Genomic DNA, 21,546 nt, shown 5'->3' with positions numbered 1-21,546 from the left:
TCAGTGGGCTGTGAATCAGTCAAGGCCGGCCGCCCCGCCCACACACAGCATGGTTTGAAGGGCAGACACACTTCAACTAAACTGTGCTTCCCACAGGACTGATCGGGATAAACCCTGATTTGTCATTCGGTGTGCAAACATTTATCGCATGAGAGGAGGCGTTCATGTCTTCCTCTTAACCCTCAAAAGGATCATTTGAATATTTTAAGTGGTCTTAAAGGCTACAATGTAATTCTACTTGAGCATTCTATCAAAAAAAAAATATTTGCATAATGTAGGTGATGCCAGAGTAGTTGTACTTGTTTATTTATCAGTTCTTGTCACAATTAAGGATTTGTTCATAGCCACAAAGGAGGAGGCTATAGTGTCCTTTTTTTGTTTTGATTTGGGTATTTTGCCCCGTTGATTTGAACACAATTTAATTCCAGTTTCCCAAAGCTGAAGATCTCCAACTAGTGTTAATGACATAAAACTTGGGAAGTTCCTCGGGTTTTCAAACACTCACCGTTGGTAAGAAACTTGCTCCTGGCTCCAATCGACAACTGGAAACAAAAAATACAGAATCAAAGGAACAAAAAACAAAAAAAACAACAACAATGAGAGGAGGAAACAAAAGTGATCTGATTCGCTGTGTTGTCCAGGAAAATGCTTCTTGTTTGAGTGTGAGATTTTACTGCTTCAGTTAAATTAATAACAAATTTGGGTAAAAGAGCAGAAGTAAAACTGATGGAGAGATTTCATAAATTAACATTACTCAGATAAATTATAAAGCACAACTCATTGATGCGCTCATAAACCCAAACATTCATGTACAGATGTGAAAAATGTAATCTGATTAGGTTTCTATGGAGTAAAATAAACAAATGTATTCAAACATCAAAGAACTATTTCAAAGCACTCTTATCTTAAAAAGAAAAAAAATGTACCAGACACAGCACTCCAGCAGAAGCACATGCACTCAGTCATTAAACCCTCAGCGGATGTCTTTATACCGTGGAAACTGAGCACAGCGTGGTGCAGCCGTATCATCCTCTAAAGGCATGGAAATCTCATTTCTGCATGATAACACAGTATCTGTAGATAAAATGATCCAATGTGTCTGAAAGGAAGCTGTAAAACTACTGATAATGGAAACTTCAAAATGAGCATTTCTGTCTCAGTTCAGGGATGCAAATGAAGGAAAGTACAGCTCAGCTTTAATAAAACACTGACAGTATCTCTAATTAAGAAAATACTGTTTAAAAAATATGGAAAAAAAAATCTGCCAATAGAAATGTTTGTGGTTCATGATGTCAGTTTTGTAATACATCCCACACCCAGTGTAAATATCAATATCAAATAAATGTATGGATGGAAAAAACCTCCAATATAACCAAAAAACATGAAACCAAAGTGGCCAAGACTCCAGGAAAAGCTCTGAGCTTAATGAAGAGACTGAACTGAGAGAGAAAAAAAATCACTCTTGTGCAGAAAATCAGAGTTAAACACATCGTGGCAGGTGGGACGTGCACCGTGTTTCTGCAACACAAATCACCAGCGAATTACCTCTTCCACTCGTCTACTTGGTAAACTGAATGGAGACAATAAATGGAGTCATGTCGCCATAAGTCTTTAAAACACGACTGTTCCTTCGCTGACAGAGTTGGCGTCTGTTACCTTTCCAGGCGTGGAAGTCTTCTTGGTTTCCCACAGGCTGCGCTTGTTCCCCACTTCAGCTGGTTTCACCTCCTGTGAAAGATCAAACCCAGTAATGTGTGAGTCAAGGCAACAACACCAGAACCATTGGTGTGTGTTGGTTGTATTCCTGCTTTTCCTGGCAAATGTTCAACTCCTTTTCTGAATATTATCTGTTATGCTGTCAGTATTATGCCTGATGGCATTGGGCGAAGGGTGAGATGCGCTGTGGAGGTGCTGTGAGGTAAAAATACTGACCACTGCACCACTGTGTCACCCTTATTTCTTCATATTTTCAAGCTGAACAAGTTCAATCCTCTGAAATAATGCCCACTCTTTTTCTGCTGTCAGTGTGGAGCTTCTAGTTTAACTTATTAAAATGTAAGGAGTTAACTTAGAAGTTTAAAAATTGCAATGAACACATGCAAACAACATACACAGGAGATGGAAAATAAAGCAAAACAGCAAAGATATGTGGTGTGAAGATGCACTGAATGTCCTCTATTATGATTTCTTCCAATAAAATGATACATGTGATTGTTGTTGAAATATAAGCAAGTGGTACCTTGACCAAGCTGAAGAGAAGGAAGTGAGCAGCAGGAAAGGTTTGAGCGCAGGGAGCTAAGAAAAAACAGTGATATCAGAGGACAGAGAGGCAGAGCGGATTAAACAACACAGACAGTCACGAGCTGAGCTGCAGCGCAGCCTCGTCCCATCAGGGGGAAGTGTTACCGCAGAAGTAACGGCCAGCTCGCAGACATTTCCTGGGCCAAGATGTTTGACACTAAAGATATCTCTCCCATAAATTTTGCTTGAGAACAATGTCACACGTCATCGGGACGCGGTGTAATGTCTCCAGACGACCTGCAAGGACCAGCAGCTGGTGTCCCGCTTCACAGGAAGGACACAGTGTTCAGCAAGTGGTCAAATGTTTTATTATTTCTGTATGGAGGGAAAAAAAATTAAAGAAAAAAAAACCTCAATGAGATTGTGACTCAATGACTGTTGTATTGTGGCTTTAAATGAGAAGGTTTCTGTGTGAATGTGTTCATTTGACCTTTGACATTTACGTAAAGGTGCAACAAGATTTAATTTGAAGTGCAGTAAATACATTACTGTGAATGTCCAGGAGTAATACAGCGGTGAAAGACCGACAGAGGACCGTGTTCAGACATGAGAGGAGACATGTCGGCCTGCAGTCAGCTGCTCTGTGCTCAGTGCTGTTTAAAATATCTGGAAAAAGGACTTCCTGCAGGAAAAATGCTTCAGTGCATATGTTGATATATTTTCCATATCAGAAACTACAACATGATGTCGGGAGACGCTGTGAGGCGAATGCTCCATGTGGTGTCACTGGACTCCAGACAGCAGCTCAGGCCAACAGGACTGGCATGTCCACGTGCTAATGAGCACATTAGCCTTCACAGAATATCAAGGGATTACCTCTCTAAGGTAACTCTGGTGTCCTGTTCACAATAGGGTGTGGAAGGCGATGAAGACGGGGGTTTATCGGGCCTTACTGTTGGCTTTGCTGCTGCTGCGCCTGCTGCTTTTGTTGCTGGCGAGGCCGCCGCCGCCGCCGCCGCCGGGGCAGGAGCAGGAGCCGCTGCCTTCTCTGGCTCAGCAGGCTTTGCTGACCAGCGGCCGGACACGCCTCCTCTGACACCAGCCACTTCCTGGACACAACGACAACCAGGATAAAACCCAAGATGCATCTCACTATTCAATCAGATCTCGCTCTCTCTGTCTCTGTCTCTGTCTCTCTCTCTCTCTCTCTCTCTCTCTCCTCCTTCACCTTGTTGGCTGGAGCTGGAGCTGGAGTTGGACTTTCAGAGGAGTTGCTGACGTTGCCTTTCTCCCACATGTTCTTGATGCTCTTTGTGCCTCCAGTAGGAATATCTGCCACTGGAGACTTGGGGGATTTTACATCTTTGTTTCCCTTGTGAAAAAAAAAAAAATCCCAAAATGGATGGAATCAACTGCTTATACAACAAACATCTCATCACAGATGGAGGGTTATTAGGCAGATCTAGGTAACTTGGTATTGTAATTAACATGGCAAAACCCAAACAACTACATTTACATGAGGTTTAACCTAGTTAAAACGGTTTGCATTAGTAATCTGATATATCCGTTGTATTGAACACAGCTGTATGGATGGAAGGGATTTAACACAGTTTGTGTTTAGTGATGATCTGATTTTCAAAGGAAAAACAAACCATGTTGATAATGCACTGAGTGTTGTATTAAGAAGGTTTAAATATACTTCTGTAGTTTCTGTAAGATTATTAATCAAGGTTGGTTCCTATTTGACCAGTTATGTAGTTTTCCTGCTGTGAAGGCCGACGGCGTTTCTTCTGTCTCCTGAAAGCAGATCATAGTTTACTGTGTCCCACCTGGACAGCAGAATTGAACTGTTCCAGTCTGTTGCCAACCCTGGAGACTATTGGGGTGTGAGACGCTCTCGCTCCGGTGCTGTTCCGACAAACATACGACAAGTTAGTAAGACCCACAAGCATCAGCTTACTCTCATATTTTAACTCTCTATTTTTCCATTATGATCTGAATGAAAAACCTGTTTGACTCACTGTTTCTGGGCTGATTTGCTCAGGAATTCTGCCTTCTCCCCGATCTAGAAAAGACAGTGTAAAGTTAGAAACCAGGCTGTTATTGAAAAGCATAAACACTTTCCAGTGTGGTCAAGTTGTTTCATCTCTCAGACACACACACTGTCAAGTGTTGCTATATTTTCTGATGAGTTACATGGAAATGTTTAAACCGCCCACTGTGTTGTCAATGTGAAGCTACAACCAACAATCAGTTTGCTTCAATTTGCAAAAAGATTGAAAGCAAGGTGAGAGAATTAACCTGTCCAAAAAGTCTTAGAAAAATCCACACACAAGCGCTGGTAAGACTCATGAATTAGCACAACGCATCAAGTCTACATAAACTCTGAGATCAGTGGTGTGGCGATGTGGAAGACGATCTCTTTGTCTTTCATTGTGGTATTATATGGTGTTATCATGGCTTCCTGCAGCCTGAAGGTGATGACAAGACTGAAGAGGACTCAGCATGGATGAATTAACAGGGCTTATCAGATGTTCTGTGGGTATTAGCAGGTGGATTTTGTTGCATTTTCAGAGAGGAGAGCCGAGGCTGTTACAATATTCTTAAACAGCCGGTGGCTGCAGCTTCACATTTGAGGTTGCTGAGTTGCTTCAGTGTAATACGATTCTTCTTCACAACTAAATCTCATGAGGAAAACAAGTTGTGTTTTCCTCATGATTCTGATTCTGGATCACAACTAATCACAGATCACAGAATAAAGACAGACAGCTGAGACTGTCTATGTGGCACTATGATATAGTTTTATGCATGAAAATAGTTGCCCCCCATTTTATTTTATAGTTAATGTCACTTTTTGTTGATGGGCCACTGTCCCTGTGTATCCAGCCCTCCTGAGATAGTGCTGTATAGGTTTGGCCAGCAGGGGGCACTCGGTATCTTGTGCATCTGTAGCTGGCGTAGAAGAAGCCAGTCTGATGCGGCAGTGTCATGATACAGAACGAGTGTGCCCAGATTGATTCATTTTTCCTGTTTTTGCAGGTAAGCTGAGCCTTAAACTTTATACAAATGATACATAGCAGTCGGGGGTGATCTTGGGTGCCCTGAAAGGTTGTAAATGTTGAGTTACAAGCTAAATTTAACACATTTTAGTTGGTAAAGAGAACTCACCACGTTTTTCATGAAGATGGCGGACTTGTACTCCTTGCAGAGTGTGGTATTGAGCTATAAAACTGTGTAATGTGTGTTTCAAGTTCATGTGATGAAGAGTGGTTAATGAAAGACGTACATAACTGTGGTTTGAACATGATTTTATGATTAGAACTTGTGTGGAGCAGAGTGAATGTGTCATTTTATGTGAAGTTTATGTAGAATTAATTATTTCAGCAGGAAGGCTGTGTTAAAGTATCTCTGTGATTCAATATTGATGCGGATTAAATGTTTAAACTGTCATGAAAGCTCTTAATTGTCATATATATGTGAACTGAAGAAGTACTTGTATTCAATGAGTGATAAGAGAGTGTTAACATGATCTGTTTATTTCATCTACAATAAGAACAGGGTACAGTTTGGAGAATTAATTTGAAATAGATTTAGTATAGAAAGAGAGTTCATAGAAATGATAGAGTTAAGAGGATAAAATGTTAAATAGGAATTAAAGCCGCAAGCGGCATTGGACGGGACCTCGCCCTCTGGCAAGGTGGCCCGACTGAGGTCGTCCTCGTACCTTGATGACCGAAGTCCAAGTCACTGGGAACCTTGCTCCTCCATAGACTTCCAGCACCCTCTCACCCACTAACATGGAGTTGTTAGCATCTCCTGTCCGCTAACATGTAGCTGTTAGCATCTGTCATCCGCTAACATGTAGCTGTTAGCATCTCCCATCCGCTAACAGGTAGCTGTTAGCATCTCCTATCCACTGACATGGAGTTGTTAGCATGTCCCACCTACTAACATGTAGCTGTTAGCATCTGTCATCCGCTAACATGTAGCTGTTAGCATCTCCCATCCGCTAACATGTAGCTGTTAGCATCTTCCATCCGCTAGCATATAGCTGTTAGCATCTCGTATCTCTCACCCGCTAGCATGTAGCTGTTAGCATCTCTCACCCGCTAGCATGTAGCTGTTAGCATATCTCATTTGCTAGCATGTAGCTGTTAGCATCTCCCATCCGCTAACATGTAGCTGTTAGCATCTTCCATCCGCTAGCATGTAGCTGTTAGCATCTTCCATCCGCTAACATGTAGCTGTTAGCATCTCCCATCCGCTAACATGTAGCTGTTAGCATCTCCCATCCGCTCACATGTAGCTGTTAGCATCTTCAATCCGCTAGCATATAGCTGTTAGCATCTCGTATCTCTCACCCGCTAGCATGTAGCTGTTAGCATCTCTCACCCGCTAGCATGTAGCTGTTGGCATCTTCCATCCGCTAACATGTAGCTGTTAGCATCTCCCATCCGCTAACATGTAGCTGTTAGCATCTCCCATCCGCTAACATGTAGCTGATAGCATCTCCCATCCGCTAACATGTAGCTGTTAGCATCTCCCATCTGCTAGCATGTAGCTGTTAGCATCTTCCATCCGCTAACATGTAGCTGTTAGCATCTCCCATCCGCTCACATGTAGCTGTTAGCATCTTCAATCCGCTAGCATATAGCTGTTAGCATCTCGTATCTCTCACCCGCTAGCATGTAGCTGTTAGCATCTCTCACCCGCTAGCATGTAGCTGTTAGCATCTTCCATCCGCTAACATGTAGCTGTTAGCATCTCCCATCCGCTAACATGTAGCTGTTAGCATCTCTCATCCGCTAGCATGTAGCTGTTAGCATCTCCCATCCGCTAACATGTAGCTGTTAGCATCTTCCATCCGCTAGCATGTAGCTGTTAGCATCTCCCTTCCGCTAGCATGTAGCTGTTAGCATCTCCCATCCGCTAACATGTAGCTGTCAGCATCTCCTATCCGCTAACATGGAGTTGTTAGCATGTCCCACCCACTAACATGTAGCTGTTAGCATCTGTCATCCGCTAACATGTAGCTGTTAGCATCTCCCATCCGCTAACATGTAGCTGTTAGCATCTCCCATCCACTAACATGTAGCTGTTAGCATCTGTCATCTGATTCAGCAGGGGCCACGACAATGGATTGCAGTGCGGAAAGCTCCATTGCCGTGGCCCCCGCTGAATCGGTTGGATTTAAATAACTTCTGAAGGAATCCAAGATGCACCATGTTTGTCTGAGTGAGTATATGAGCAGGCACACACCTATAAATAAGGTGCAGGTATCAAAAAAACCGGAGTTGCCCTTTAACACTGTTGAATTTGAAATTATCCCTGTGCTTTGTTAAAAATGTCATATTTTGCAAAAATATGGGGTGTGAGGCTCTTATTTTGATAGTCATGTCTGCTCCACTATGTCAAACACCAATATATCCATGTGAGTGTGATTCCATACATTCATTTGCCTGTTTGAGCAGCAATCCATCACTCATGTGTGATTTGTGGTCACGGTGCGCCATCTACTGTGGAAAGCAGGGACAACATGCAGAATGTTTTACAGCAGCTCTCAGATCAGCCCTGAGGCTCTATGCCCATATATGGCTTAAGTAGGTCACATGATGTTAGAGTGTGACTTGGCAGACACACAGTTTCTCTTTGGTCAAAACAGCTGGGGAAATGCATTTCCGTGGACCAAAATGAAAAAAACACCCTCAACTTTGATAGGCATTTTAGTTGTCTTTACATATGTCAAGTTTTCAGAGCAGTCAGACTTATAATTTTGACCATGGAAGCCTTAATTGGTGAAGAAGGAGAGAGTTTTTGAGCAAAAATGTACAATAAAAGTGTGAATGACGGACTTCCTGTTTGATTTAGGTCATGGGTACGAGTGAGTAAGTTGTAGATCTCGATGAGACGAATGCGTGCATATGTTTCTTTTCTCTGTACGACACTGTGAAGGGTGAAACAGTCCATATTAGTGGTTTTTGAGTGAAAAGTGTTTTGAGGCACATTTGATTTGACAGGAAATAACGGACTTCCTGTTGGATTTAGGTATAGGTATGTCTCTTGGTAAATTGTAGATCTCGAAGACACGAATACAGCCATGTTGATTTTATTTCTCTGCGACATTCGTGCGGGTCGCACTGTCCACTGGAGTGTTGCAAGTGCGTTTTCAGACTTCAAACTTTAAGGGTTAATAAAATCCACACCCTGAGACTTTTGAAAAAGTTTTGAACATCGTCGGAAGAGAAACTTGTCCTCTATTATTTGGCACTACCCTGACGTCTCCACGACAAGCGGTCTCGGAGCAGATAATTTTTAAAGGAGGAGTCATTTTTTGCCAAATTTTACACTGTAAGGGAAATACGGGACTTCCTGTACGATTTAGGACATTTTTGTCAATTAGAGATTTTTAGATCTTGAGGAGACGAACGCATCCACATCAATTTGATCTCTCTACGACATTCCTAATGGTTGCTGTGGCTATTTTACTGTTTCTAGGTGGCGCTAGAGAGCCAATTGGGTTATGGGGTTAATTTTTCCACTTTATAAAATTTTTCGCGAGTCTGGATGTGCCCGCCAAATTTGGTGAGTTTTCGTGCATGTTGAGGGGCTCAAATAGGCAATTTACTTCCGGGCAGTAAAATAATAATAATAAGAAACAGACGAAGAACAATAGAGGCCTTGCCCTCAGGCAAGGTGGCCTCAGTTGAGGCCACCTCGCCCTCGGGCTCGGTCCCTAATAATGGTTAAAAGCACTACAAAGTAATTTGAGTTGATTAAGATTTTTGTTATTGAAGGAAATGTATATGGTGATTTTGATTGTTCAGGACTGTAATATATGTGATCAGACGTGATTTGAATGTTATTGATTGGGAAAATGTTTTCATGATTACTGTTTTCTGGTGTTTTACAGTACATATAGTATTCTGATTGTTTTCTGTAGCTGGCGTAGAAGAAGCCAGTCTGATGCGGCAGTGTCATGATACAGAACGAGTGTGCCCAGATTGATTCATTTTTCCTGTTTTTGCAGCCTGGTGCAAAATAAATATGTTTCACAACGGATAAGCTGGCCCGTTTTTCCAACTGTGTAACATATTTTGGCGAGCCAGCCAGGAGGTGGCGCTAGTGAGTCAACACCATCACCAACCACCTCCCTTCCCACGAGACGAACCTCCTGTCAAGGCAACAATGGAAGCCTTGCAGCCTCTGCGTGATCGGGTGAGTGCAGCTTTGTGGCAGTTGGAGAGAGAGCTTCTCATGGACGTCTGCAGGCGACTGAAATGTTCTGGCCTGGACAGTGGAGAGCCTCACAGCAGGACCAAGCGAACACTCATCAAGATGGCAGAAGGTATGTTTGATCAGATTGAGCGAAATGAAGAAGAAGATCAAGTTGAACAGTTTTATGAAGATACAGCCGCATATATTCACAACCTGACCAAACAAGAATGTCAATCAGAAGAGAAATCCCCATCAAAAGAGTCAGTGCCAAGGAAGGACCCTGAAGACCCCCCTTCACGTGTGACCCGAGTAAAGAGTCCCTTCCAGACTACAGACTATCCATCCAAGACTCAACCAGAGCCAGCACGAATGCTGCAAGAGGTAACATTGAGGAGGGAGTTTAAGATCTGTGGGCAGATTGGAGAGCATGGACAGAAGGAGAAACTATCGTACCTCAGCCTCGTCCGCCAAATTGAGAATGGGCGTGAAAAGGGACACTCAGAGACCGAAATAGTTGAGGCAGTAATCAGGGCCATGAGTCTGGGAATGCCTCTAAGGGACATGTTGGAGATAAAACGTGGGCTGACGCTCCCTAAGCTGCTCACCATACTAAAGGGACACTACAAGGTAGACAGCCCCACCGAGCTTTACCATCAGCTCCTCAATATCGCCCAAGAACCCAAAGAAACTGCTCTGAACTTTGTATTCCGTGCAATCGAACTCAAAGAGAAACTGTTATGGAAAGCCGCAAATGAGGAGACTGATGAACTGTACAGCAGAGCCACAATCCAGCGCAAGTTTCTCCGCTCCATTGAGACTGGGCTGCTCAGTGACTCCATTAAGTATCAGTTACAGCCCCTCCTCAGCGACATGAGTGTAACGGATGAAGAACTGATCGAGAAAGTCAACGAAGCTTCAAAGCTAGAAAATGAAAGATGTGAGAAACGGAAAAGATCCACTGCAGCCAAGATGCCCAGGGTGCAAGAGCTCCAAGCAGAATGTCAGGTGGCCCCTACACCTGATCAGAGTCACTCCAAGCCCAAAGAATCTCCCACTGCAGTGGCTGTGAAGACAGTTAAAGGTAAGGAGACTAAACCAGACACACAGCAGATTATTGAAGAACTGCGGAAGGAAATGAAAGAAATGTTTATGGCTGCTATGGAAACTAACCCGCGCACTGTGACACCAAGACAGAGAGAAAAAGGCTGTAGAAAGTGCAGAGAAGAGGGGAAAGGAGAAGGCTGCACGCACTGTTTCAAATGTGGTCGAGAAGGTCACTATTCTCGTGGATGTCGAGCACAGAGAATGCAGTCGGGAAACGGGGAGGGACTACTGAGATGGGACCAACAGTAGTCGAAGGCCAAGGGTCCCAAAGTAAGCACCCAAGCCCAACCCCACCACCCAAAGAAACAGCAACGAGCACCCTTTCAGCTGCAACAGAAGTTCGCTATCTACCGCCTCAACGCAAGTCACGGTTAGTAAGCCTGGTAGGAAACCGATGTACTGTGAACTGTTTTATGGACAATCAGCCAGTCAAAGTACTGTGGGATTCAGGGGCACAGTCCAGCATAGTAAATGAAAACTGGCGACAACACCACCTTCCCCACACAGTCGTCAGACCTGTGTCAGAACTGTTAGACAATGAGACACTCACAGTTTATGCTGCTAACGACACGCCCATCCCCTACATTGGCTGGATCGAAGTAAAATTTCGACTAAACAGTGAATCATCCCCAACAAGTGAGCTTCAAGTGCCAATTCTAGTTTCAAGTGATCCCGCCGTGGCCGGAGATCCCATCATCGGCTACAATGTCATTGAAACCATTGTCAACCAAGAAGAAGGAAAAACCAAAGGTGGAAGAAGACAGCTAGCCCACTATGTGAGTAAAGCATTTGAAATAACTGTTCGAACTGCTCACAATGTTGTCAAGCTCGTCCAGACCAGCAGTGAAGACTCAGAAATAGGTGTGGTTCGAACTGGAGTAAAAAGAGTGCATCTGCCAGCAAACCAAGTCAGCACGGTCTATGTCCGGTCACACCTAAGTTCCCGTGCTTGGAACCAGGACATGCTCTTTTCACCAAACGTGGCTGATCCATCACCCGAGGGGGTGATCTTCAATGATGTGTTGGTGCAAATTCCAGAGCGGAAAAGACCGTATGTGCCGATCCCCGTGACCAACACTACAGACCACCCTATTTATCTTGAGAGTCGTAAAGTGATTGGACATCTTGAACCAGTGAAGACGGTGTATGCAGCAGACCTTAAGACAAATGTAAATGAACTGACACAAGACAAGAGCCATACAGAACCAAAGTCACAAAGTCCAAGTAACACACAGCCACAAGAAGACAAACAGAGACCAAAATCATGGGATCCACCAGTGGATCTTCAACACCTGACTGAAAGTCAACAGGCAGCGGTAAAGCAGATGTTGCGGGAGGAATGTGAGGCATTCGCATACAACAGTGACGATGTGGGCTGCATACCATCTCTGAAAATGCACATAACCCTCCATGACACGAGTCCCGTGCAAAAGACCTACATGTCCGTCCCTAAACCGCTTCACAAAGAAGTCAAAGAGTATTTGCAAGATCTGCTTAACAAAGGCTGGATCACACCATCACGGTCTCCATACTCATCACCTGTGGTATGTGTTCGCAAGAAAGACGGGACTCTTCGCCTTTGTTGTGACTATAGAGAGCTTAACCGCAAGTCAGTTCCAGACCGCCACCCCATACCAAGAATTCAAGACATGTTGCATGCGCTGGGTGGAAGCTCTTGGTTTTCGGTGCTAGACCAGGGCAAGGCGTACCACCAGGGTTTCTTGGATGAAGAAAGTCGCCCGTTGACCGCCTTCATCACACCCTGGGGGCTCTATCAGTGGGTGCGCCTTCCCTTTGGTCTCAGCTCTGCACCCGCTGAGTTCCAAAGGAGCATGGAACACTGTTTATCAGGCCTCAGAGACACTATTTGCCTCCCGTACCTGGATGACAACCTTGTGCACAGCGAAAATTTTGAAGAGCACTTGGGGCACATCCGCCTTGTCCTCCAGCGTTACAAAGAGCATGGTGTTAAGTTGACCCCGAAGAAATGTGAACTGTTCAGACGCAGGGTGAAGTTTCTAGGCAAGCTGGTCACAGGTGAAGGCTACACGATGGACCCGGCAGAGTTGGCCCCGGTGATGGCTTTGAAGGAGAAGACACCTACCACCGTTGGAGAGGTACGTCAGATTCTGGGTTTCCTCTCTTATTACAGGCCTTTCATCCCCAACTTCTCCTGTGTAGCCCACCCACTGTATGGCCTACTCAGTCCTCCACCAACTGAGAACAACACTACCCCAGTGTCAGCTGACAAGTCCAAAAAGGGAGTAAAGAAAAGTAAAGGCCACTTACCATCACGCACGCCTATTCAGTGGACCAACGCCCACCAAGAGATACTGGAGCAGCTCGTAGATGCCCTTACTAAACCTCCTGTCCTTGGGTACCCCGACTTCACAGAGCCCTTCGTGTTACATTGTGATGCATCACAGGTTGGGCTAGGTGCTGTTTTGTACCAGCGTCAGCAAGGCAAGATGAGAGTAATAGCTTATGGCTCTCGCACCCTGAGTCCAGCAGAGAAGAAGTACCACCTACACTCCGGCAAGTTAGAGTTTTTGGCGATGAAGTGGGCCATTTGCGAACGTTTCCGGGATTATCTGTACCATGCCCCATCGTTTGTGGTTTATACTGATAATAACCCGTTAACATATGTGCTCACCACCGCAAAGCTCAACGCCACAGGTCACAGATGGGTCGCGGAGTTGGCCAACTACAACTTCACCATTCGCTATCGCCCAGGCAAGAACAACGCTGACGCTGATGGTCTGTCACGGATGCCGCTGGACATTGACAGCTTCATGAAGAGCTGTACCACTGAAGTTGGGCAGGAGGCCATAAGTGCATCTATGGAATCTGTGATGGTGGAACAGAGAGCCCCATGCCAAGGTGTCGGAGTTGTTCAGGTTAGTGCTCTAACATTAATCAAAGACTCCGCCAGTAACCAGCCTCTTACTCCAGACCAGATTCGCAGAGCACAGGAAGATGACGAGATCCTGTCAAGAGTGCTCTGGTACAAGGCACAGGATAGAAGACCAAGCAGAACAGAGATAAAGACAGAGCAGCCTGCAGTAGCTGCACTGCTCAAGCAGTGGTTGAAGCTTGTTGTTGACGAAGATGGTGTCTTGCGTCGTCAAACAACCCGTCGAGAGCAACTACTGGTCCCTAAAGTGTATCGCCCCCTGGTGTTCAAAGAGCTTCATCAAGACATGGGCCACTTAGGGGTGGAAAGGACGCTCGACCTGATTAGAGACCGGTTCTACTGGCCCCAGATGGCGAAAGAAACTGAACACTTCGTGACAGAAGAGTGTGAGTGCATCAAGAAGAAGAAGCCGAGTCAGCAGACCCGTGCACCTCTGATTTCGATCCAGTCCACTTACCCATTCCAGCTGGTGTCCATAGACTTCCTCCACCTTGAAAGGTGCAAACAAGGCTATGAATACATCCTAGTGATCATGGATCACTTCACGAGGTTTGCCCAAGCGTACGCAACGAAGAACAAAGCAGCCAAAACTGTCGCTGACAAGCTCTTCAATGACTTCGCGCTGAAATTTGGCTTCCCAACCAGACTACACCATGACATGGGCAAAGAGTTTGAAAACAAGCTCATGGCGAGACTGAAAGAACTGTCAGGTATCCAGGGCTCCCACACAACACCCTACCATCCGCAGGGTAATGGACAGGTGGAAAGATTTAACCGCACCCTGTTGTCCATGTTACGGACCCTGGAAGACAAAGAGAAAGATGATTGGAAAGAGTCACTGGCGAAGATGGTTCATGCGTACAACTGTACGAAGAGTGAGGCAACAGGCTATGCCCCATATTACCTCATCTTCGGACGTTCCCCCCGTTTGCCCATTGACTTGCTCTTCAATCTAAAGAAAGATGAAGCTCATGTGGACTATGATGAGTATGTTGACTGCTGGAAGGAAAGAATGCAAGAAGCATACGCACTGGCTTCTAAAACGGCAACCAAAGAAGCTGCTCGAGGGAAAGCCTATTATGACAAAAGAGTCAAAGGGAGAGATCTTCAACCTGGGGATAGAGTCCTCCTCCGAAACCTCACACCCAGAGGTGGACCCGCCAAGATTCAGTCCTACTGGGAGAATCAAGTCTACAGAGTAAAGGAGAGGAAGACATCTGAAAGTCCAGTGTATCGGATCAGTCCTGAAAATGGACAAGGCAGAGAGAAGATGGTGCACAGGAACCTTCTACTACCCTGTGACTTCCTGCCCCTGGAGAGGGGACCAGCACAGCCTACTCAGCCCCAAAGAGACTCTCCAACAGCCACACAGAAGAGATCCCAAACTTCACGAAGGCAGCTGCAGCAGGAGCCAGAAAACAGCGACACATCGGATGATGACGACAGTGGCACTGGCGTCTACCAGTGGCACCTCAGACCAATTCCAGGGAGAACACAGACACAGGCGCAACTCAACCCCTTGGCGGAGCCGTTCGAGCCTCAATATAGTGTTCACCAACAAGAAGAGGATTTGCCACTCCAGAGCGAAGAGGATTTGCCACTACAGAGCGAAGAGGATTTGCCACTCCAGAGCGAAGAGGATTTGCCACTACAGAACACAGAGATCGTGACAGGGCAAATCCAGGACCCTGAACCTGACCTTGAAGGGTCAGGGAGTGGTGATCCTGAACTTGACATTGAAACTGATACTGTGGGTGAGACTGACATTGTGAGACAGCGACCCCAACGACAGAGACAGCAACCAACTGTACTAAGTTACGACACTTTAGGTCAGCCGACTTTGGTTCACAGGGACTGTAAAGTAACAAGGACTCAGATTATTGAAAGCAATACTTTTTGGAGGCCATGGGCTGCTGAAGTGTGTTAAAGTGATTGTTGAATAAGTGATGTAACCAGAAATGTCAGGAGACATTTATTTTTGTGGGGGAGAGTGTGGCACTATGATATAGTTTTATGCATGAAAATAGTTGCCCCCCATTTTATTTTATAGTTAATGTCACTTTTTGTTGATGGGCCACTGTCCCTGTGTATCCAGCCCTCCTGAGATAGTGCTGTATAGGTTTGGCCAGCAGGGGGCACTCGGTATCTTGTGCATCTGTAGCTGGCGTAGAAGAAGCCAGTCTGATGCGGCAGTGTCATGATACAGAACGAGTGTGCCCAGATTGATTCATTTTTCCTGTTTTTGCAGGTAAGCTGAGCCTTAAACTTTATACAAATGATACATAGCAGTCGGGGGTGATCTTGGGTGCCCTGAAAGGTTGTAAATGTTGAGTTACAAGCTAAATTTAACACATTTTAGTTGGTAAAGAGAACTCACCACGTTTTTCATGAAGATGGCGGACTTGTACTCCTTGCAGAGTGTGGTATTGAGCTATAAAACTGTGTAATGTGTGTTTCAAGTTCATGTGATGAAGAGTGGTTAATGAAAGACGTACATAACTGTGGTTTGAACATGATTTTATGATTAGAACTTGTGTGGAGCAGAGTGAATGTGTCATTTTATGTGAAGTTTATGTAGAATTAATTATTTCAGCAGGAAGGCTGTGTTAAAGTATCTCTGTGATTCAATATTGATGCGGATTAAATGTTTAAACTGTCATGAAAGCTCTTAATTGTCATATATATGTGAACTGAAGAAGTACTTGTATTCAATGAGTGATAAGAGAGTGTTAACATGATCTGTTTATTTCATCTACAATAAGAACAGGGTACAGTTTGGAGAATTAATTTGAAATAGATTTAGTATAGAAAGAGAGTTCATAGAAATGATAGAGTTAAGAGGATAAAATGTTAAATAGGAATAATGGTTAAAAGCACTACAAAGTAATTTGAGTTGATTAAGATTTTTGTTATTGAAGGAAATGTATATGGTGATTTTGATTGTTCAGGACTGTAATATATGTGATCAGACGTGATTTGAATGTTATTGATTGGGAAAATGTTTTCATGATTACTGTTTTCTGGTGTTTTACAGTACATATAGTATTCTGATTGTTTTCTGTAGCTGGCGTAGAAGAAGCCAGTCTGATGCGGCAGTGTCATGATACAGAACGAGTGTGCCCAGATTGATTCATTTTTCCTGTTTTTGCAGCCTGGTGCAAAATAAATATGTTTCACAACGGATAAGCTGGCCCGTTTTTCCAACTGTGTAACATCTACATACAGTTACCGAAAGCAACACGGTGCAGTTCAATAAACTTTCAACAACTACCGGCTTGTTTTTAAACTCAGCTTATCAAATAAAAACCATGAGGAAAGATCCAGTTCCGAAAACTGTTTCCAAACATAGTCATAACTGTCTGAGCCTCTTATTTATTTATCCTCTTGAACTTTGTATGAAGTCACCATTCGTTTGGATCATTACTCCTGATATAGTTTTCAGTCTGCAGAAGTTTGATGATCTGTGGAGCAGTTATTTGTGTAAATAACCTGATTATCTGGTGAAAACACACCTTCGATGAGCCTTTGGCACCGATTGCAAACGCAGGTTTTGGAGACTCTCCCTCCAGGTGTTTTTTCTTCTCTGCTGCCTCTGCCCTCCTTTTTTCAATCTCCTCCTTCATCCTCTTTCTCTCCTCCTGGTATTAAAAAGCAAACAAAGCCTCATATTTTTTAACGGTGAAAACAGAATTCAGAGAACACAGTTGACATGGAAGCCGTCCCCACCTGCTCCTTGGCCTTCTTCTCCTCCAGCTCCTGTTTCTTCTGCCTCTCCTCCTCCTCCAGGATCTTCCTCCTCTCCTCCCTCTTCTTCTTCAGCTCCTCCAGCTCAGCCTGCTCGCCCTGCTGCTTCTGCTTCATCTTCTCCATCTCCTCGCTCTCCGCGTCGTTCCGCCGCTTCTTCAGCTCCTGCAGCTTTCGCTCGGCCTCCTGGCGCTCCACGTCGTCCGCCTTGCTCGAGGGAGCGCTGTCTCTGATCATGAACACACCTCATCAATCCACAGGTCCAACTGAACCGGTTAAACAGGAGGTGACCTGGTACACTGACCGTATGATCGCTTTACGGGTATATCACCGTATTCACAATGTTTTCTTTTTATTCTTAAAAAATAGGAACTATGATAAAGATAAATATAAAACATGTTATTAGATTGACCTTGATGTCTTTTCTGTCTTCTTGAATCTGTTTTCAGCGACACCTCCAGGCTGTTTGGGTGCCTCATGCTTGCAAAAAGGGAAGAAAAGCAGGTTTCACTGAAATCTTCCATGTTAGAAACGAACACATGAGATGCAATTATCATGCAGAACATTATGACCACTTAGCCAGTAATATGTACTGAACATCAGCATTTTGGATCCAAATCAGCCCAGATGTGCTGTGGAATCTGCCAACATGATGCCAGCAGCAGTTCTTTTAAGTCTTGAGATTTCTCAGCTTCTGACACATCAAATTTGGGCGACAATTTTTATTTTCAGCTTTCAGGAACCGGCCTTGATAAAGTATTATTAGTTTGATTCGCTTCATCTTTAGGCGGTCATAATGTTATGGCTCATAGGATGATCATGAGTTTTGTTTTACCTTGTCTTTAAACCCAGATCTCTTCAGCTTTTCCTCCTTTATGCAGAAAGGAAAGTGAGGAAGACAGAAAATATGAGTTAAAGAAAAACTGTTTTGTAGAAACAGAACATTCAGCTGACAGCAGGAGTCAGACGCCTGGCGGTAAATCTGAAACACACCCCTGACCGACACCGGCTTCTCCTTCACACTGTGAAGAGAAAACACCGATCTGTCATCACGACACTAAACCGTTTCTTAAAATCGAACGTGAGCCTGGAGAACAAAGACGAGATGAATCATTCAGACTGAAGTCCATCTCTTCTGAAAAGAGAACGTTACTGAGAATCTCACTGAACACATCAGTACCTCTTCTCTCTTCTTCTTCTCCTCCTGCTCTCTTTTCTTCAGCTTCTCCTCTTCCTCTTTCTTCTTCTTCTCCTCTGCCTCCCTTTTTCGTTTCTCCTCCTCCTCTTTCTTCCTCTTCTCCTCCAACTCCTTCTTCTTCTGCTTCTCCTCCTCCTCTTTTTTCTTCTTCTCTTCCAGCTCCTTCCTCCGTTTTTCTTCCTCCTCTTTCTTCCTCTTCTCCTCCATCTCCTTTTTCAGCCTTTCTTCCTCCTCTTTCTTCTGCCTTTCCTCCTCTTCCCTTTTCAGCCTCTCCTCTTCCTCTTTCTTCTGCCGCTCCTCCTCTCCCCTCCTCTGGTTCTCCTCCTGCTCCTGTCTTTGCTGCTCTTCCTCCTTTTTGATTCTCTCCTCAGCCTCATTTTGATGCTGCTCTTCTTCCTCCCTCTTTTTCCTCTCCTCCTCCTCCTCCTTCTTCAGATTCTCCTCCGCTTCTCGTTGCTGCCTCTGCTGTTCCTCCTCTATCCTCTGCTTTTCCTCTGCTTCTCTCTGTTGTCTCTCCTCCTCTTCTTTCCTCTTTCTCTCTTCTTCCTCGTTGTCAGCATCCGGTGCAGCTCCTTCCTCCTCTTCCTCTCCGGCCTCTTCCTCTCCTGCGCTGGCCTCCTCGGCCTCCTCCTCCTCCTCCTCTGTGGCTGCGGCGTTCTCCTCCGCCTCCTCCTGCGGACATGAACAATCTTTAGTTTCTGTCCTCTCAAGTTAAACAGCAGCAGTAGAAACTTCACCTTCTGCTCCTCCTTGTCTTCTTCCTCCTTCCTCCAGGAGTTGGTGTCAGCTGCCTCCTCCTTCTCTGGTTTTTCCTCCTCCTTCTCCGGTTTCTGCTCCTCCTCCTCCTCCTTCTTCTCCTCCTCCTCCTTCTTCTCCTCCTCCTTGTCCTCGGCGTCTTGCTGCCTGCCGCCGTCTGCAGACGGTTCCTCGGCCGGGCTGTCCGTGCCGTTGGTGGTGCCGATGGTGGGGTCCAGCTCCTTCTGCCTCTCCAGCGCCTCCTTCATCCTCTGCTGCCGCCGCTCCTCCCGCTTGGCCAGGCGGTCCAGCAGGACCTGGTCGTCGTCCGCCCCCCCGGCGCTGGCCGGGGAGGACTCGGCCTCCATCACACTGAGAACCACACGAAGGGAGACGCCATTCAAATCTTCTTACAGAAGAAAATGTCTCAGAAATACAGTATCAGGTGTAATCTGTTGGTATCTGGTGTACTTGTGTTCCTTTCTATTTGTTTCTCTTTTGCTCTTTTCCATCTGGACAGCTCATGGCTGGTTGTCCACTGTCTTCCCTCACTGATGGCCAACAGGCCTCTGTACTTACATAAATCATTATTTTTCCTCCATGAAAATGAAAATCCTCCCTCCTCTCAGGACTCTGTTCTCCACTCCTCAGTCCGTCCACAGAGGATTTTACCTGTTAGTACTGATCACATCCGCCGTCCCAGACTCCTCCCCGTCTCTCATCTTCTTCCTCTCTTCCCTTGCACGTCTTCTTCGCTCTCGTGCTTCGTCCTCATCATCATCATTGGTAAAACCAACCCTGAAACAGCATTCAAGCACAGTGATCGTTTAAAAAAAAGAAAAAAAAAGAAACTTGTGTCCCCAATCAAACCAACACAACACAGTATGTTACTAAAACGCTGTCATGTCTTTAAAAAGAAGTACACTACGTGTTCATTTTTGTTGTTGATTGGGAAAATTGAACTCTTTTACTCTGTCTCTTTTCTCTTTTACTTAGCACCGTCAAAAGTGTTTATGAACAAAAATGATTTCAGTTTTCTTTTTCGTTATGTTCTCAGGAGACAAATAAGAATCAGGTGCAGTTAGAAAAAGAAGAGAAATTAAGAACTGTTTTGTCAAAAACTATTAAATCAATCAATTCAGTGATTGTTATCAATTTGATTTTGTTCATTTTGCAGTAGCAGAGAGAAATGAGGTGATTTTTAGTGAGATTTTAATATATTCAAAACAACACTGATAATCTGTCTTGTGTAAATAAATAGGTTCCTCGCTCGATTTCTTGAGACCACTACTAGTGCACTTTATGAGGCATGAATGTGATTTTTTTTAATGAATAATTTCACTAAATAATATTAAACATATCCTTGCCTAATGTTTTAAATTCCTAAAATGCCTGTTTTCAGAGACAAGGTGCACAAAAAAAACCCAAAACAAAACAAAAAATCAACTATTATATTATTCTACTACAAATCATTCAAAAATATCACATGTCTATATAACGTGATTTGTCCAGTTTCTTTTAAGGACTACTTAACTTTGATTTTGCAAAGTATAGGTCACATCATGCTAATCCAGTGAGGAGATAGAGATGCCTAGGAGAATAAACCCTCCTTTACTGGGTTAAAAACAAAAAACAGAGTCGATGTCTAAATCATCAACATGAGATAACAGCGTCTTGGCCCTCCGCTGGATAATCCCCACCTTGTTTACATCCTGCCTCTGACCTTCATCCAGCTGTGAGCATCTCCACAGTCAGAGGCTTTAGCGCCTGCTGGTATCTTTCCCAGCATTACCAGGCTTTATGAGGCAGGCAGAGGGTTTGAAACGGTCCATTGATAGCTCACAGTTATTATTCCAGTCTGCTCCTCCTGAGTCCGCAACACAATGATTTACAGATGTTGAGAGGAAGAGGTGGCTGGCAAACACAAGATTCCCTTCTGTCTTTAAAACACAATCAAAGACCTGAATGAGGTGGAAATCCAATAAATCCACAGCCAGAGCTTTTGTCAAATGCCGTGGGTCACCCTGAGAAATCACAGGTGACGTGGTCCAGCGAGGTATTCCACCAGACTGCAGCTGACAGAGAGCTGTCAGACAGTCACGGCTGGATTTCCAGACAACTAACCCGAGGGATAGGAAGCCAAGAGGAGAGAGATGTAGAAAGAGAGAGTGAAAACTCCACTCAGACTGAAGCCTGAAGAGTCGGCCATCGTGTGCTGAGATAAATATGACAGTGAAAACATTCCAGTGCCTGCAGCATTCAGAGAGCGCACAAGAGGCTGCAGGGCAGAGAGGGAGAGACAGAAAAGGCAAAGCAGGCTGGGAGGCCGCGCTGGCAGCAGGACTGTGAGAAAATAGCTGAGGACGCTTGTTTCTCTGGAGCTCTGATATCACAT

At 44.7% G+C, this 21,546-nt stretch overlaps 1 protein-coding gene across 1 annotated transcript in view; it reads right to left on the bottom strand.

The window, feature by feature from the left end:
• The window catches only part of cald1b (caldesmon 1b), a 36,127-nt gene that overhangs the window by 1,328 nt on the left and 13,253 nt on the right, over positions 1–21,546 (bottom strand). Inside the window, exons 3-16 of the mRNA XM_030095842.1 lie at positions 19,824–19,949; positions 19,154–19,523; positions 18,789–19,088; positions 18,399–18,452; positions 18,054–18,089; positions 17,631–17,698; positions 17,201–17,447; positions 16,987–17,112; positions 4,263–4,306; positions 4,071–4,149; positions 3,470–3,613; positions 3,195–3,350; positions 1,657–1,728; positions 506–542 (exon numbers count right to left, since the gene is read on the bottom strand). Coding sequence (XP_029951702.1) covers positions 506–542; positions 1,657–1,728; positions 3,195–3,350; positions 3,470–3,613; positions 4,071–4,149; positions 4,263–4,306; positions 16,987–17,112; positions 17,201–17,447; positions 17,631–17,698; positions 18,054–18,089; positions 18,399–18,452; positions 18,789–19,088; positions 19,154–19,523; positions 19,824–19,949 — 1,859 coding nt within the window. The remainder of the gene's footprint in view (positions 1–505; positions 543–1,656; positions 1,729–3,194; positions 3,351–3,469; positions 3,614–4,070; positions 4,150–4,262; positions 4,307–16,986; positions 17,113–17,200; positions 17,448–17,630; positions 17,699–18,053; positions 18,090–18,398; positions 18,453–18,788; positions 19,089–19,153; positions 19,524–19,823; positions 19,950–21,546) is intronic.

The sequence above is a fragment of the Salarias fasciatus genome, chromosome 7 (assembly GCF_902148845.1).
Source record: "Salarias fasciatus chromosome 7, fSalaFa1.1, whole genome shotgun sequence".
Classification (NCBI taxonomy): Eukaryota; Metazoa; Chordata; class Actinopteri; order Blenniiformes; family Blenniidae; genus Salarias; species Salarias fasciatus.
The sequence above is the reverse complement of the archived record's forward strand: the minus strand, read 5'-3'. Positions and strand labels throughout refer to the sequence as shown.